The sequence below is a fragment of the Rhamphochromis sp. 'chilingali' genome (assembly GCF_963969265.1).
Source record: "Rhamphochromis sp. 'chilingali' genome assembly, chromosome: 13".
In the NCBI taxonomy this organism is placed as follows: Eukaryota; Metazoa; Chordata; class Actinopteri; order Cichliformes; family Cichlidae; genus Rhamphochromis; species Rhamphochromis sp. 'chilingali'.
The window spans coordinates 23,942,840-23,956,104 of NC_137940.1; the positions used below are offsets into that span (position 1 = coordinate 23,942,840).

A 13,265-nucleotide genomic window follows, 5' to 3' on the forward strand; every position below is an offset into this window, starting at 1 on the left:
TTGATGTTCTTGCTGGTAGGATGCCCCAGAGGTGAATTGTGGTGATGCTAATGCTAATCAGCTAGCTTGTGCAGGAGAAGATGTCTTTTTAAAAAACATCATCAGCTGAATGAGCTGTCAGACACAGAGCAACTGAGTGATTACTGCCAAATCTACTGGGAACTGGGAGATAGTTGCCCTGCTTCATGGGCTTAATGATGGCTGCTGTTTGTCTGGCCTAAATGAGCTAAACAGTGAGCAGTGCTGAATGTGAGAGCTTTGGAGCTGATGACTGCATGTGCTGAGTCATGCTTGTGCTGCTCTCATGCACTTTTGAAAAATATGAAAATTAAATGGTAAGAGTGTTTGTACTCCTTTTATTTACTAAGGCCTGAAGAGAGATTGCTAGAAAGAAGCCAAATAGAGAAAGACATGAGTATGACTATTTTCTTCTGTTATCTGACAGTTTAATATCTTAAAACTTGCTTTGACATCACAGATTTATATGTGATTGATGCGACTACAAAGCCGTGGTGATGGCATTTTGCGGAAAGCATTTTACTAGAATCTGGATTACCTAAAGTATACACCTCTTCACCATCAGCAGCATCAACTAATCTCTGGCTAGGTTTTAGAATAAGCTCAGATGGGATACAGAAACTGAGAATTCCACACTTTTACATACTTAACATTGTTCTGCACATCACTACTCAGACATACATGAGCAGCAGAAAATCAGCAGGACTTCTAAGTACTCATGTTCAGTTTCTTTGTGATACTTGACAGCATATTTGTGCACACCAATATTTTGTTTGTTTGCTTGAAATATATTTCAAGCAAACAAACAAAAACAACCAAACTTGCTTTTGCAAGTTTTTAGGCTTTTTTTGTGTGTGTGAATTCATCGACCAGGGTAAGAAAGTCACGCAGTGTCCTAGTGTAACATTCTACGGTGCAAACAGCATGAACATGGTCCTGAGCCACATAAACACAACCTTTATTTGCCATCTGCCAGATTTTACTCACTTTGTCTTCCACTGTGGTCTGTTTAAAATTTTCTGCCATTCGTGACGCAACACATTTCTTTGCCTTGGATAATTGTAAATTTTCACTCATTTTCAGACCTGTCTTTGTACCTTAGGATATTTTTTTTGTTGATCTACTTCATAGGTGTCAAACTCTGGCCCGCAGCCTAATTACATTTGGCCCGTGAAGCCATACCAAATTACTATTAGAGCTGGCCTACTGGTATTATACAGCTAATATATATATTGTTTAGTATTAAGCTTTGCTTGTTCCATATTCAGTTTTTCAGCAAAACGTGTTTGAGTCCATAAGAAAAGATTCATTCTCATATCTGGAGGAATAAATATATTTCAATAAATATTAACTTTAGCCCGCGACTTTGTTCCAGTTTTGAATTTTGGCCCACTGTGTATTTGAGTTTGACACCCCTGATCTACTTAATACTGACATGATAACCACTCACACATAAAAATGCACATAACTCAAGGCATGAACCAGTGTTGTGTCTACATGTTTGGTGTGGAAAGGGCTTAAGAAATAGGAAAAACTCCACCAAAGACCCGACACAGGACCAGAGAGATGCAACTGGCCCTTCAGCGGATCCATCTACTGTTCATTGAAGTCTCAGCAGAAATGGTCTCAGTGGAAAGGAGTCTGTCAAGAAGCCATTCTTAAGAAAGGGAGAAAGGGCTCATGTAGTGTAGCTTGAAGTGAAGTCATATTACAACAATATCTTGACAGAGAACAGAACAAAAGGCAGCAGATATCCAAAGAAGAGGTCTGAATGTCTTTCAAGAAGGCTAGAGAACTATTCCTGAATTTTACTTAAAAAGAGATTAGAAGAAAGCTTCCCAAAGAGAATTAAGGCTGTACTGAAGAATTAAACATGGTCATATCAAATATTGTTGGAATTGCAAAAAGCCTGTTTTGGCCTTATATACTGTTTGATTTATGTTTACATGTTTTTTTTATAAATCGCAAAATATAATTATAAAAATATAAAGAATACACAGCTTGAGGCTTTTGTACAGTATTGTGCAAAAGTATACTGTACTATGTTTAACCAAACTAGTAGACCAAACTCTTGGTAAGCTGGTTGTTTGCTAAAATTAAACCAGTCTTTTATTGTGCATCCCTCCCTCGCATAAATATTTTTTCTCTTATCTCTTTGAAGTTCTCTGTGTGAGCATTCCTTTCTCTTCGTTCCCTTGGTCCTTTCCCAGTGGTGGGGTCAGAGGGCATGTCCTTTCCACTGGAGCCAGTTAGAGTGACGAATGGTAACGCAGTAATGCCAGCGGGTTTGTAGCACGAACAGTAAACAGTACGAGGGTGGAGGAAGAGAGCGGAGGAGTGTGATAAGAAAGAGAAATGGTGAGCAAGAGCAAAATCAGAAAGATGAATGAAAGGCTTGCCGCAAAGAACGGGCACTAAAGGTCAAAAGATTTGCAGGGCAACCTTTGGCTTAAGCTTATGTATCTATTTTTGAAGAGCAGCCTTTTGCCAAAATCAGACAAGCTTTTTGAATCTGCTGTGCCATTTGCAAAGAGAGCCTCCATCGACCCCGACACAAAGAGAATTTGAGTGGCTGGGTGTGTGTTGTGATTGTGCTGATGCTCTTTCACCTCAAAATAATCGAAAATCATCATAGAACATTGGTGATTTCACCAGCGAGACCAGACGCAGACAAAAAAAAGTTAAAAGGTGTTTTTTAACATGCAAAGTGTATTCATGACTTTCAGCATGTAACTGTGTTGATGCACTTTGGCTGCAGCCACCAACACATTTGCTCTCAATCCTGGTGTTGTGCGAGGTATTAAAATGCATTAGGCTCTAGTGCAATTATAAGAGCTCTGACAGTTTTGAATAATACATATTTAATGGAGAGTGATACAGATTATGGCAAACTGTTTAATAGCATTTTAATTCTCAGAGGAATCATTAATGGCATTAAAAATCCACCAGGTGCATCTTTCTTGAAGCAAACAGTATGTGACTACAGGATCCTTCATTATATATGTGACGGCAGTCAGACTGATGACACTTTCTGGTGGGTTATGTGATATTTACACAGCATCCGCTGTGTCTCTTTTTTTTAAGTTGCCATTGCTTGATTCTTACATAAGACTGTCTGTCTCCTTGTCCCTTTTTTCTCTCGCTCTCTGTCTCAGTAAATCATTTCCCTAAGGCCAGTCATTAGCATCATCTAAAGTTACCACATCTAACATCCATTTTCTGAAGTGCCAATCCAAAAAGGCAGGATTGCTCTGAGAATATCACAAGTTCCACAGGAGGGAAAGAAAGGGCAGCAAACAGAAATTTTCTGTGTTCGCCGAGTGCACATGACATTGCAAGGACTCTGGGTTGGGCACTGGAGCTAGCAGTTGTAGCACTGCATCACAGACACACATTCCCTCGCACACACACAAACACACTGTCTTGTTGCCACCTCAGCCATCACTCTGAATGATGTCACTCAAATTAATTGCTGTTCCCTTCTCGTGGCACGCTTGAGGAGGTTTCTTAGAGGCAAGGACAGTCCAGAGCCAAGAGAAAGCGGCCTTTAAAGGACAGCTCTGCGTGCGTGTGTGTCTGTGTGTTAGCCCATGAGAGGAAGAGTTTCTCTCACAGTATATAGTTTTTTACATATTTATAATGAGCATTAACTTAATTCAACTGAACGATGTCACTTCTTACACTTGCTGCTTATTGAGAGGGATTTATTGCCCCGTAATTATTTTAATATGGTTGACCAGCAAGACGAAGCAACAGTTCTACAGAAAAATTAATCAAGTTCTGATTTTTACGACGCATCTACAGAGATATTCATTAACATTACCGAACATGAACTTCATGTCAAACCATCTTTGAGTGTGATTTATCTTTTAAGACGACGCAGCAGGCTAATGTGGAACAGAGTGTGTAACTGGGTCTTGCCAAATATAATTTATTTCGTCCTTGTCGTTGCTCTGCTGTCTTTTCACACTTCAACTACTTCAATTTCCCTCGTACTCCCCATTGAAGCATCTGAGTGGATTAGGTTCTTGTCACAGGTAAATCCATAACAGACAGTGGAACCACCGCAAACTAAAATCTACAATCCTCCTTATCCTCTTCTTTTAACAAGGAACTGAAACACGGAGGCGACAAAGGTGCATCGGAATCAAAGTTCTTGTTTAGCCGTTTGGTATTGTTTAAAAATTGATAGAGTGGGAAATGTTGTAATGCAATCAAAGAAAGAAACAAAGCCAACAGTGGGGATAAAGAGGTGCCACAATGGTTGCACTCCTTTATTATGCCAGGCTATTCACAACTTCTGATTAGGCGCTTCACTTTACAAATGATGGCAATACATCACCGGACTGAACAAACACATGAACACCAGGGTTATGTGAGAGTGAAATGTTAGATGTGAAGTGCAGCTGATCCCATTAGGTTTTGCTCTTTGGATGCTGGTGTGAAATTGGCTTTAGGTAATTTGATGTGTGGAGGTCAAGGCTGTGCAGCCACTCTGTCTCTTTATCTCACACACACACACACACACACACACACACACACACACACACACACACACACACACACACACACACACACACACACACACCCTGTGGATTTCATGAAAATGGACAAATATACATTTATAAACATGTGCACTGATGCTTCCACATGCACAAGCAGACATTGCACAGCTGTTTCTTCTGATGGCTTTATACACTTCTGAATGTAACATAACATGTATACAGTAGTAAAACCAATATAACACCTGCATATTCACTCACAACACACTTACAGCTTTTGCTTGTCATGAATTCTCACTCTGGCTAACAGATTAGCGGTAGATCTTAATGATGATGTTCTTTATCTTGTTATGTCTCTGATATTTGCTGGGTCTTATTTTCACAGTTTTGGCCACAACATCTATTAGTCATGATTGATTCTGCCAAGATTTAGATTTGATGGTCAACACCACTCATGTCTGTCAGATGAATTTGTGCCTGTCACCCAAGCGACAACCCCTGGGCCTGAAAAATTAAGGTAATGTTGAATGCAATGGTGGCTAAAGCCTACAGAAACAGAATTATTAGCACAGTGATTGGAAGCAGTAAAAATGCTAACTGGCTTTGTTTAAAGTTTTTTTTTTTCAAAGCTAAAATCAAAGTTTACTAATACTTCTACAGGTAATTTTCAAAAAAAAAAAGAAGAAGAAGAAGCTAAAGCTCATTAGCAAACTAAGTCAGCTTTAGCCTACACAAAGAGAAAAATTCACTTAGCAAAAGATTGGAAGCAGTGGCAAATGCTAACTTTCTCCAAAGCTAAAAAGAATATTTACCAGCACCTCTAAAATTAATTCTGATTTGCGGTATAAAAAGGGTTTATATTACATTGCAATACGTGCAGGACTATTTCATTACTTCCCGGGGTTCTGCTACTGATGAAAGATTTCCAGACAGGAAACCAGAACAGACAGATAATTTTCCAAAACATGAGCCATTTTTTCTTCATTATATGGGAACATAGTGGCCTCACTAAAATAATAAAGATAATAATAATTAAGATTTGTCTTGTTTATTCATCTTTGATGAGCAAAATTCTTCTGACGATTACTGATTTTTTATTTTGGGGGGCTTTAGTGGAAATGAAAAGATGCATTTGATATAGAAAACATATTATTAAATTTGCAGTTTAAGTACAGCAGTAAATAAATGTAAAAATCAGTCTAAAGCATAATTTAAACTGTGGTCTAATGCATTTCATGTCAAACTAGCAACTTGAATGATGTGATGTAATAAGTTTTTTAAAAAACATCTTTATTACACCAAAATTCATTTATGTTTCAAGTGAAGTAAAACAGCTGATAAGTGGACTTTTATTTCCCAATAGAGTTGTGTGGTTTTTAATTAATTCTTACAAATTATGGTGTTCCTCTGTTTCCTTCTAACTTATATTTTGTACGAGAGTCCCGTTGCCTGCCATGCGGTTTTCTTGTGCTACAAGTTGCTTTTTTGCATTGTCCGTCTTGTTAGGTTTAACTCAGAAAAGCAGTAGTTTTAATGCTCTAAACTGTAGGCTGGCTGATTGTCTGGCATCTTGTGTTCATTGCCTTGTTGGAGTTCACAGAGAAATTCAGTAATGCATCCAAACCAATAAGAACTGTGACAAAATCAGTGAGAACAAGACCCATGGTAAATAACGGTCACAAAAAATGACACAATTGTCATTTAGATGTGCTTTCACTATGCAATTTATTGCACAAAGGAAGTGTGTCACCAGTTGACACTGTATTTCTGTTCAATTTCACAGGAACATAAAACAACATTACACCAACCCATTTCAGTTTTCACATAAAGAACCCATAATCCCATAATAATCCCATCCATAGCAGGTACAATACTGTCTTCTGCCAATAAAACACTTTCAAGCACTGGAAAAATCAGGCAATTTGATACAACATTAAAACCACAAACAGGTAAAATGAATAACATTCTTTATCTGGTAAAAATGGAATGCTCTGCAGGGAAACTTTGGGCTCAAACACTTATCTAGATGTTACTTTGACATATTCCACCCACATGAACATAGCGGCAGAACAAACACAACCCAGTGGCAACTTATTCCCTGAATACAGCAGGTCAAGGCACCCCTCCACCCTGCAAAAACTGCTCATGGATGACTCGACACAAGAAGAGCCCGAGGCACTGACCTGGCCTCCGAACTTAGCAGATCTTCAGTTGAGCATCTCCAGGATGCAATCCACCGTTGCCCCACCTCACAACCCACAGGGCCCAAAGTGTTACACAATATTAGGCAAATGGTTTTAATGTTGCCGCTGACTGGTGTCATTTCGGAGGTCACAAGTTTGTAAATTTGGTTTAAAGTTATAATGATTCGAAATGTCGATGATTTATAAATAACATTTCAACCAGTAACGAGGCAGTCGGTTTGTTTTTCCCCATCTCTGCATCCTATACGGATTCAGATCACATTTTTACGTCTCCACTTCTTAGGGATTTCCTTTTACACTTGAATTTATTCACTTTTCATTCTAGCTGTAATATTAAGTCACTTGTGGATGTACTTTACCTGTACATATGTTCAACATAATTTGGCTTGATGCTTTACTGCTGGAGTCTTTGCAGGTCCTGAAATGTCAGTGTAAAGACTAACAGTGTTTCTGTGTGCTGTCATGGAATTTGTTGTTGTAGTGTGCATGCTGGGTGCTACATGATATTTCGGGGAGCATGTTTTGACAGTGTTTGTTTGTGTGTGTGTGTTTGATGATATAGAAGAGAGCAGTGTCTGACATCATTAGGGTGTGTGCTGCCCAGTCATGGGATTATCTATCCCAAGAGCTTGTCAGCACCGCTGCTCTCCCAGATCCCTGGTGCAACAGCGGCGGATTTTAATCTCAATCCCAAATCCTCTCTCCTCTATCAGGAGCTTCTCCCATCTGAAGACAGTGTAGAGACAATGGCGAGCACAGCAAGCCCGCTATGGTAGACATCGCAAAGGCAGACCATTCACCTAATGCAAACATGGATGCATGTGGGGTCGTCGTACCCTTCAGTCAAAATAAGAGTTAGCGCACGAAAGCAGTCTTTGCATTTCAAGTCAATCAGACTGGCTGCAACAGGAACTCTTGGACTGTTTTAAGAATTAAGGGATGAGTCAGTGCTGTGAGAGAGTTGTGAGTCATTTCTTGTTTAGACTGGCCGTCTCTATGTCGTGGCCTCCTGGATACAGTCTGTGGCATCCCAGCAGGATGGAGAAGGCCTTCCGGAAATCCGCATTGAAGGCATAGATGATGGGGTTTAGGGAGGAATTAGCCCAGCCGAACCACACGAACACATCAAACGTGGTGGGGCTGATGCAGGGGAAAGCCTCCCCTCCGCTCGACTGCTCGCAGAAGGGCACCATGCAGTTGAGGATGAAAAATGGGAGCCAGCAACACACAAACACCCCCATTATCACTGACAGCGTCTTCAGCACCTTTGTCTCCCTCTTGAATGTCAACCTGAAGGAGCTCTCCGAGTCTGCGATGCTGGAGCCTCTGCCCATGCTGTCGTGTCTGTTTTTGGCACTTTCGGCTGCCCGCTCTAGAGCAGAGATCCTCCTGATTTGTCTGTGGGCAATGCGGTAAATCTGTGTGTAGGTGGCCACCATGATGACCACAGGGATGTAAAAGCTTATAAGAGAGGTGGAGATGGCGTAGGTCCTATTCAGGCTTGAGTCACAGTTCTCTGGGTAAGATGTAGCGTTTGATGCCAGTGAAACAGAGGACCCAGTAAGAGCAGTGTAAGATTTGGTTTGGGCTTTATGCCAGTTGAGCTGCACTGGAATGAAGGAAATGAGGACAGACAGCGTCCAGGCCACACTGATCATAATATAGGCCACTGTGGGTGTCATCTTCCTCTCATAGCGGAAAGGACTGGAGATGGCCCAATAGCGGTCCAGGCTTATGACGCAAAGGTTCAAAATTGAGGCCGTGGAGCACATAATGTCAAAAGCTACCCAGGTATCGCAGAAAGAGCCAAACGGCCAGAATCCGGCGATCTCCGTCACTGCTTTCCAGGGCATCACCAAGATGGCAACCAATAGGTCGGACACGGCCAGCGAGATCACAAAAAAGTTGGTCACTTTAGAACGCAGATGGCGAAACTTGGTGACGGCCGCGCAAACCAGAGTGTTTCCCAGCAAGGTGGTGAGGATGAGCAGCGAGAGAAAACAGCCAGTTAGGACACGACTTGATGGCGCCTCATCCAAAAACCCATTGTCGATGACAGTTGTAAAGTTCATGGGATCCATCCCTGAAAGTGAGTGTGTGCTTGGGGAGGAGGGGGTTCTTTGCTTATGTCATACTGAAGAGTCTTGCTACATTTTATCCACTAGTTTCTATGAGGCTCCTGTTCTCCATTACTGCGAAAAGTCTCCATCAGTTTATCGTCTGATAAATCACGAAAGATGAGACATTTCAGGCAAATGCTCTCTGGGACAGTCATTTGCCCTCTGACCCTGTAAAATAGATTTGACATCATCTGAGCTGCACTGATGGAGAGGTAGTTGTACCTTAATTCCTCAGTGCAGTGGTGTAGTCACTGATTCTCTCCTGCTTGTTCTGTTTTAGCCCCAAACCCAATGTAATCGCAGGAATCCTCTGTCTGCTTACAGAACACATCAGTAGCCCTGGGGATTAAAAGAAATGAATTAGTCTAGAAAAATTCAATATTGTGTAAGATAAAAGTAATCATAAATATGCATGATTTTCTAAATGTTATATATCTTTTTTGTGGTTTGTTGTGTTGTGGTTTATATAATAGCTCTGATTGTTAATATAGCTGATTACGCAAAAGAATATTAGGGCTATTTTAAGTAAAAGGTAAAAAGATTTGGGGGGGAAGGGGCTCATTCAGCCTCATCACACCCCAAGCACCATTAAATGGCCCATGATAGAGCACAGTTTGGACAATAATAATCAATCATACCTTTGCATATCTCTTTGTAGCTCCTGATGCCCCAAATTTCACCTCATCAAAATCAGTCTCCTTTTGAATAGTTTCCAGTTATAGTTATGTATTTGTAGAATTCGGATACCTCTCATAATGTGGTAAATCCGGGCTGAATCAAGGAAAGACCTATTTGCATAAATATAATTGTAAAGTATTATATTTAATCAGTGTTCTAATTACTATTCCAATCTTCCTCCACTAAATTTATTACTTTATCATTATTATTATTATTATTATTATTGCAATGGCCCCAATAAACCCTCGTACAGCTGTAATTTGTATTGCCAATGATCCGATTTAGAATAACACACTGTCTGGCTGGAGCTGTGAGAGCAGGATTTTCCCGTGAGCGGGCTGTAATTATTAAGACGTGACTCAAAACAAGAGTCACATCCTCCTACATATATACAAACTGTGTTTGCGGTTTCTCTATTTTACTGTTTTAGCACCAAATTCACTTCTTACTTACAGATAAAGTGTGCGGTCAGCTGCAGCTTGATACCACATCTAAAAACAAACGTCCCGCCGCTTCCATCCGAACTTCCCAGTGTAAAGTCCCTCCAAAGAGCATCCAGACCCCATTTCCTGCAAACACAAATAAATGCACAGTCCTGTGTCCTCCCTGGAAGCCAGCTCGCTGACTGTTGCTGTGATTTAATAGTACACACCACCGGATTCAAATGTCACTCAGCGCTCTCGCTGCGTCCTCCTGCAGCCACAGTGCGCATCTGCGGCCAGATCCCGAAGACCTCTGGCTCGCTTCCACACCGGCGCTCTGACGTTGTCCCATTCAGGAGAAAGTGCGATGGGAATGAAAGCGCGTGACTGTGTCCCTTTGGCGACCGATCTCGATCACTGCTTTATGACACAACAGGTTTCACGAGAAAATCATCACGCATCCCGTTCCCCGTTAAGCCTTGCTGTAGTTATTTTCCAGAGTCTTATTTAAATCTGGTGAAGTTTATTCAAATGAAGAGGTAGATTATAAAATCATTGCAAGGTCCGTTCAAGTACATTGGGTCGCTGAGGCCACCTGTTGGAGAAAGAAAAGAAATGCGGGCGCAGCATCCTGATAAAGATTTTTTTCTGCATTCTTTCGTCACATTAAGATAAAGAAGTATGTTAGTTGTATATTTGCTTTTAAAGTATTTCCATTTTTGTTTAAACTGACCCCAAATCGATGTAGATAAATCAAATTCTGAGGTCCTTTCTTTTCTCTATTATCTATGATTATCCATATATTAGTATTAGTTCACGGGTGGCTAATTTAAAAACAAATCATTTCGATTAGGATATTTTAAGTGTATTCCTTTGGTCCTTTCTCATCTCTTTTGAGGCTCAGGCTCTCTGCCTGGCTGCCAGGAAATTAAAGACACAACAGGCAGGGGTAAGAGTTGAAAGGGTCAGAGAATAAATAGACAAGTTGAGGTGCACTGTTGCCTACATTTCTCTCTCACTGCATCCTCCTCTGTTGGTTTTCTGTGTTCAAAGGTGCACCTGCTACTCATCTAACTCATGTATACTTCAAAGACACCACTCCAAGGTTGCTGCTGTCTGTACTGTGTGATTTCCCACACGTGACAAGTGCCACGATAACCTCTTTATCTTACTTGTCTTTTCTAGCAATATAATGAGTCACTAAGTTACTCTTCAGAAAACCTGATGTGACTAAAAATGTGTGAGACTAGATTAGCAGAAGTCATCTGTAGATCTCCTTTTCGCAATCTTGATGTGCTCTTGTGGGAACCTAAGGAAATGTAGTTTTCAATCATGAGATCTTGGGTTAAAGTCTTTTTAAAGTTGTGAGCTTTTTTTTTTTTTTTGAAGTCGTGAGAAGGCTCCAGAGTGTTTTGTTCCTTTTTTTTTTTTTTTTTTGCTTGGTGATGACCCACAAAATATGCAAAAGCGATAAGTAAGATGGCTGAGAGCAAAAAACAAAACAAAAAAACTGCCATTTTAGGAAGCCAAAAACCCCCCAGCCCTCTTATCACACTCCTGTGTGTTAGTGTGAGTGCATGTGTGATACAGCCCTGCGTGTTTATCAGACATGCCTGTCTGTGCAACTTCATGCCTGTGCGTGCGTGTTTTGTGCCCTGCCATGCAAGCTTGTTAACTTTTACTTCTCTAAGGGAAGTTAAAAAAAGAGGCACTTCTGTCATGCTTTTCCCACTATGCCTTTCACCGAGTTAAATGGGGGTGGGGAACTTTCTGCATCTTCTATCCTCCAACACATCCCTTCCCACTCTTCTTAATTAGTCTTTTATCATCTATACTTGCAATATTTTTTTTTCTTACACTTATTTTACAAGAGGGATTATGAGACTGATTATAAGATGAGGATAGATAAAATTTTATTAATAAATGTGGCAACTCTTTGCAGCAAAGTAGCCTAAAGTAGCTTTACTGATTGCTTAACAACTGGCTTAACATTGACAGGGTTAAACCAGGTTTATATGGTAAAAATGTACTCTGTGATGCATCTATAATCATTATTTCAGTTGTTATAAAAAGGTTGAATCAGTGGTTTCACTTTGTTAGTGGTTGAGTTACACCAAAATAACTGGGTTAGGTTTTGGAAATGATTGTGCTTAAATTATAATATGATAAGCGAGACTACACATTTGAACCTATGCATGCGTCATAGGATCAATGGTACGGGCTGTGGGTTTCTGTGACAAACCAGTAGCCTTTGACAGAGTGGTATTATCTAAGGACCTGGCCATGAGAACTGACTCACTGATCAGCAATAAACCTTTATTACGACTTTGTAATATGAAATGCTAAGTAAATAGCATTAAGAGTTTTTACAAAATAAATTACACCAGAATTCTTTTAATCATTAATTAATTTTTAAAAAGTGTAAAATTGTGTCTTAAATGTTATACATGCAGATGCCATCAGAACGTAACTGCTATAGTGTACAATACATAAAACATAGCGATCATAAAACTGTACTGTGTGTATAGTTTGACTCATACCTAAAGATGTAGTACTACTAATGATCCCAATGGGTCACCACAGCAGAAGGCATTTTAATTTTGACTGGATGCCCTTCCTTGTTGTTTGGTCAGAATCCACTTGTTTCAGTTCCTCTCACCACTGCCGTTGCTGCTTCTACACCATTGACCTCTGCTGTTTCCTGAGAAGGGCCCCTCATTCTCTCTGCCCACTTCACCAACCTCTCCGTTGACACCTCACAGCCCCCTGAGCCTCCGGAATGAGCATTATCCCCACCAGAGCCTTTCACGAATGAGTTAGTAAAGGCCTAGGGCTTTCTAACACTATGCTGGTATATAAACAGTTCATTAGAATGTATGCCTCTGATTAGATTGCGCTTGTAACTAATCTGAAGCAAGGCAGAGCTTTATTATGGGCACAGGCCAGAGAAGAGTTAACTTACTGAATTACTGAATAAATTGAAATGTATTTTTGTTAAGGGAACCAGCGCTGATGCAGCTCAATCTGTAAACTTAGTGTGGCTGATTATTCAGTGAATTTCTGGATACTGGCTGAGGAGAGATGCTGGGAGGAAAGGCACTCAGAGAAGCTTTTTTTTTAGTTAGTAACTTGATCTGCTCTCAGTCTGAAAAACTTAAATGCAAATGTTTTATGCAAAGACCTTGCTCTTTCTTTGCCTCCCCCCCAGATCATACAACTGTGCCATAGATGCCTTACCTGGTGTTCCTCCCCCCACTGGTTGTCTTTACAACAATGGAGAAATACTTCCACGAAAGCAGGTATCATTTGGCCATCTTCTTC

The 13,265-nt window shown here is 40.5% G+C and overlaps 1 protein-coding gene across 2 annotated transcripts; it reads right to left on the bottom strand.

Annotated features, from left to right (window-relative positions):
- Window positions 1-4,313: 4,313 nt before the first annotated feature.
- drd1a (dopamine receptor D1a) lies at window positions 4,314-10,237 on the bottom strand. 2 transcript variants are annotated; one of them, XM_080901057.1, is made up of 3 exons: window positions 10,175-10,237; window positions 9,976-10,091; window positions 4,314-9,183 (listed from the first exon to the last, which is right to left on the bottom strand). In XM_080901057.1, exon 3 carries the CDS (start codon window positions 8,803-8,805, stop codon window positions 7,693-7,695), a length of 1,113 nt encoding a protein of 370 aa, XP_080757183.1. In that variant the 5' UTR covers window positions 8,806-9,183; window positions 9,976-10,091; window positions 10,175-10,237; the 3' UTR covers window positions 4,314-7,692. The 2 variants fall into 2 exon arrangements, with proteins under 2 accessions (XP_080757183.1, XP_080757182.1); XM_080901056.1 differs by having other exon boundaries at window positions 9,976-10,226.
- Between the last annotated feature and the right edge of the window lie 3,028 nt (window positions 10,238-13,265).

What these genes read in the sequence shown, in the direction of transcription:
- drd1a (XM_080901057.1), bottom strand. Translation starts at nt 8,805, where the DNA reads ATGGATCCCATGAACTTTACAACTGTCATCGACAATGGGTTTTTGGAT.